This window comes from Arachis hypogaea, chromosome 5 (assembly GCF_003086295.3).
Source record: "Arachis hypogaea cultivar Tifrunner chromosome 5, arahy.Tifrunner.gnm2.J5K5, whole genome shotgun sequence".
NCBI classification, from domain to species: Eukaryota; Viridiplantae; Streptophyta; class Magnoliopsida; order Fabales; family Fabaceae; genus Arachis; species Arachis hypogaea.
The window spans coordinates 11813383-11818350 of NC_092040.1; the positions used below are offsets into that span (position 1 = coordinate 11813383).

Below are 4968 nucleotides of genomic sequence, written 5' to 3' on the forward strand. Positions count from 1 at the left end.
CTTCTTAGCAAATCATTTCCGTGAAAGCAAAAATTACAATATAATACGAATATTTGTTTCTTCTAAATAAAAAATTTCATGCGTACTTATATATACAATATTTTCACAAGAGAATGAGATATATATCAAACTCATTGAAATACGAGTGTTAAATTGATGTTTTATTTTTTATTAACGCTATATCTGATAATTCCTAGTAAAATATTATGTTTAGCACTTGCGAAAGTAAAATCTGTGTACTGTAAAAACATCATATATATAGATTTAGATGTTTATATAGCTAATTTCTATTTATGGAAATGAAATGAGTAATATAATTTTTGTTATTTTTTAAAATTATAGGATGAATCAAAATTGAACGGTCTGATTTTTATATATTAATTTTTTTAAAATAAAAATTGAAAAGTTTGATTTTTGAATTTTAGAAATTGAAAAGTTTGATTTTTATATCTCATTAAATAATATCATATTTAAGATAAAAAAATAAAAAATGATTTATATGCGTTACAATATTTGCCTTTCATGTCAAAGTAAAATAAATAATAAATAAATAAAAATGTTGCCGCAAATTTCACCTACTTAGAGGAGATATTTTTAAGAAATAAGAGGGTCCACAATTTTGTGTTCAATATTGAAGCTCCACAGGAAAAGTGTGTATATAAGGCACCATACTATATGTCTCTACTTAGCAACATTTACAGTTGCATTGTCCCTCGTGACCAAAAGTCACAACTGCTATCGCCACATGCACATAATCCATTTCTCCCTCATCGATCCCTTGCCAAAATAGTGTACAACTTATTATTTAGCCATTGATTAAGTCTATTACACAGCCAAAGAGTTATGGATACGATTCAAAAGCCACTACTAAGCATAGCCAACTTTGAGCTCCAACCGCTCTACATGGCCGCCATGCTCGTAATCCCACTGATGTTGCTGCTAGGTTTAGTCTCTAGAATCCGCCGAAGGCCACCGTATCCACCAGGGCCTAAAGGCTTACCCATCATAGGTAATTAAACTTCCATTTCTATTTTTACTTCGTAAATCAATAAAGTTACCTGTCCTCTCAGTATAAGAAAAAATTTATATTTTGTAAAACAATGTTATTTCTTATTTTTATATTACTAAAATGGTTAAAGTTTGAAAGAAATGAAGAATGGATCGGAGAAGATTACCTAAAAAAATCTCTCCTATGTCTGTAGTATATAGACAAAGATTCGAATCACCTTAGAAAATAGTGTTATAGAATGTTTGAGATTAGGTGGATAAGAATCTGTGTACTTTAACCACAAAATTATGAAGCTAGCCTATATTTTTATAAACCTAGATAATATATATGCCAAAAAATGCTTTTATACTAAAAACTGTTCATTCTAATCGTGTAAACAATAATTAAATTTTCTTTCATAACAATGGATCGGATATTTGTTTGTCTTGTTAATTTTAGTCTTATTGATGGAAAGAAAGTAGTAACATTTTTTTTTTCCATATTGTTACAGGCAACATGCTTATGATGGAACAGTTAACACACCGTGGGCTGGCTAAGCTAGCAAAAGAATACGGCGGAATCTTCCACCTGCGCATGGGGTTCCTCCACATGGTGGCGATTTCCGACCCTGACTCAGCACGCCAAGTCCTCCAAGTCCAAGACAACATCTTCTCCAACCGTCCTGCCACCATAGCCATAAGCTACCTAACCTACGACCGGGCCGACATGGCCTTCGCCCACTACGGCCCCTTCTGGCGCCAGATGCGTAAGCTCTGTGTCATGAAGCTCTTCAGCCGCAAGCGCCAAGAGTCATGGGAGTCCGTCAGAGACGAAGTCGACAAGGTGGTCGGTTCCGTCGTCTCCAACACCGGAAAACCCGTCAACATTGGCGAACTCGTTTTCAACCTTACCAAGAACATCATCTACCGCGCCGCGTTCGGGTCCAGTTCCCAAGAAGGTCAAGACGAGTTCATCAAGATCCTTCAGGAATTCTCGAAGCTTTTTGGAGCTTTCAACGTCGCAGATTTCATCCCTTTCCTTGGTGGAATCGATCCTCAGGGCCTTAACAACAGGCTCGTCGAGGCTCGAGCTGCGTTGGACAGTTTCATTGACGGGATCATCGATGAGCATGTTCACAAGGTAAAGAACAACAACAACAACAATGATCACAGTAATAATATTGAAGAGTCTGATATGGTGGATGAGTTGTTGGCTTTCTACAGCGAGGAGGCCAAGCTAAACAATGAAGCGGACGATCTGCACAACTCTATCAAACTCACAAAGGACAACATCAAAGCCATCATTATGGTATAATCATTCTCTTTCACTCTCTGCTCTTATTAAATTAATTAATTAAACAAATTTTAATTTGATTGTGACATGTCTCTTATTTGAGACTGCTATAGTGTTGTACTACTTCCTGTAAATCTATCACGGAATTAGTAAGAATCTAATCAACATAATTAAATCAATTAAACTCATTTCAAATTGGTTGATCTGTCATAAATGCCCCTAAGTAATGATTGTGTCCTAATGTTATACAGTGAGGAGTCAGTTAATCTTTTCGTAAAAAAGGAAAGACCGTTTGCAGGCCAAAAATATGACTATGATATTAATGCTATTTCATGTTGTTTGCTAATCAAATAAGGTGCGGTGACAAAAGTAGATAAGATTGAATGTATAAGCAATATGTGAATGAGTAAAACCAGCAAACGTTAAGTGATCTCTGTACCATTCCCAATTAATTCATTGTTGTTATTTCCCTCTCTAGGATACCTACATTTTATTTTCCATTTCCTTCATTCCAATTTTTAGTCTAGCAGTGGCACACACGTATGTACACAAACAAAATCAAGTAGATACTACTCTTGTATAAATTTCATATATATTAAAGCAAAAAAAAAAAAAAGCTAGAGAAAGCTGGAAAGCAAATGAGCAAGATCATAGTAATAGTATAGTATATTACTATTGACTTTTTTTGTGGTGTACATTATTATTGACTTTATCTCTTGGTTATATGGATATGGTACAATTATTAATATTCTTTTTTTTTTTGTGTCGTGATGGTATTATGGCACAATTATTATTGTCTTTGATATTTGTGTAATTCTTGTTTCCGTAAAATAGGACGTGATGTTTGGAGGTACAGAGACGGTAGCGTCGGCAATAGAGTGGGCCATGGCAGAACTCATGAGAAGCCCAGAAGATCTGAAGCGGGTTCAACAAGAGCTAGCCCAAGTTGTGGGCCTGGACCGTCGGGTAGAGGAGTCCGACTTCGAGAAGCTCACCTACCTCCGTTGCGCCCTCAAGGAGACCCTCCGCCTCCACCCGCCGATCCCTCTCCTCCTTCACGAAACAGCGGAAGAAACAACCGTCGGGGGCTACTTTATCCCGAAGCGGGCGCGCGTCATGATCAACGCGTGGGCCATAGGAAGGGATCCGAGCAGCTGGGAGGAGCCGGAGACGTTCAGGCCCGGGCGGTTCTTGAAGGCCGGCGTTCCGGACTTCAAGGGAAGCAACTTCGAGTTCATACCGTTCGGATCGGGTCGAAGGTCTTGCCCGGGGATGCAGTTGGGGCTGTACGCGCTTGAGCTGGCGGTGGCCCATCTACTCCACTGCTTCACGTGGGAGCTTCCCGACGGGATGAAGCCGAGCGAGATGGACATGAGCGACGTCTTCGGACTCACCGCTCCCAGAGCCACTCGCCTCGTCGCTGTTCCCACAAAGCGCGTGCTCTGCCCTCTCTCTTAGAAACCCAAACCAACAACCTCCTTCTCCAAACATAACAAACACTTTCCCGCCCTTTTTTTATTGTAATTTTTTTCTCTCTCTCTTTTTTTAATCCCCCCACCAAAAAAATTATACACAAAGAAAACGTATCTATATATGTATGTAACTATGAAAATGAAAATGGAAATAACGAACCCAACAAGGAAGTAATGTCTAGTTTACTGCTTCTATTTTTTTCCCTTTTAATTAATTTGTGAGAGGACACTTAATTAGGTTATTGATGTGATGTAAGGTTTGTTGCAAGCAAAATTATACAGTGGTAATCGTTGACGTTATTGATTCCACCCGCCTCCAACTTTCGTTGCTATTTGTCGTAAGGAAAATGTGAATCAAGTTCATGCATTTAGAAGGTGAAAGTATGTGACAGGTTATAATTAAGCAACATATGCATATTTCTTCCGGCAAATCTAAGTGCATTAGTAATTTAGTTTGTGTTTTTATTTCTAATTTGAGATTGAAACCCAGCGCGAGTTGTTGTCGTTGAAGGTTTTACTTCGTTGTCTCAAGAGTTTGTATTATATATATGTTGCATTGTTTGTTGTAAGTGTTAGGAAATTATTTAATTTCCTAACTTATTTGTGGGCAATACATATATCAATTATAATCACAAATGATGCTATTTCAAATTAAATGACTTATATAATGATGATCTCATTTATTGTTATAAATGCTAATTGAATAAGTCATTATTACTTTTGATTTGGAATTAAATGAGAATAAAATCGGATATTATCTTTTGTTCCTTAGATAATTATCTTTTTGGATTTTAGATATATTATCTTTTGGCTTTAGATACTATTTTATTTGGGTTTAAGGGTTTAATGGGTGCCATGCTCAAATATAAATAGACCTTCAGGGTTTCGGTCCCCAATATACCAAAGCCGCCTTTGTTGCTCTTTCCCCATCAAAAGAGTTGCAGTTCAGCCTCCTAGGAATACAGAAGGCTTTGGTTGAGGAAGATCGAAAGAACCACAAGATCCAAATTCTTTCGATCGTATGATTCATGTTTATGAATTCAGGTACGCTTCCGTATTATGTTATATTTTTGGTGATTCAATATGAATGATTTGGGTTATTAAAATCAATTATTCCAACAAGTGGTATCAGAGCTATCCATAATTTAGTCATAAAAAATATTTGATTTTATTGGATCAATATATATACATATGCGTTGTTTACATTATATATGA

General features: G+C 36.8%; 1 protein-coding gene across 1 annotated transcript; it reads left to right on the plus strand.

Annotated features, from left to right (window-relative positions):
- The first annotated feature begins 604 nt into the window (after positions 1-604).
- LOC112800781 (cytochrome P450 84A1) lies at positions 605-4060 on the plus strand. Its single transcript, XM_025843170.3, has 3 exons — positions 605-1009; positions 1500-2296; positions 3116-4060. The coding sequence occupies exons 1-3, from the start codon at positions 844-846 to the stop codon at positions 3737-3739; spliced, it is 1587 nt and encodes a 528-aa protein (XP_025698955.1). The 5' UTR covers positions 605-843; the 3' UTR covers positions 3740-4060.
- The last annotated feature ends 908 nt before the right edge of the window (positions 4061-4968 follow it).

What these genes read in the sequence shown, in the direction of transcription:
- LOC112800781 (XM_025843170.3), top strand. Translation starts at nt 844, where the DNA reads ATGGATACGATTCAAAAGCCACTACTAAGCATAGCCAACTTTGAGCTC. An exon ending in TAAAGGCTTACCCATCATAG is followed by an intron (nt 1,010 to 1,499) that starts GTAATTAAACTT and finishes ATATTGTTACAG; the next exon opens with GCAACATGCTTATGATGGAA. An exon ending in ACATCAAAGCCATCATTATG is followed by an intron (nt 2,297 to 3,115) that starts GTATAATCATTC and finishes TCCGTAAAATAG; the next exon opens with GACGTGATGTTTGGAGGTAC.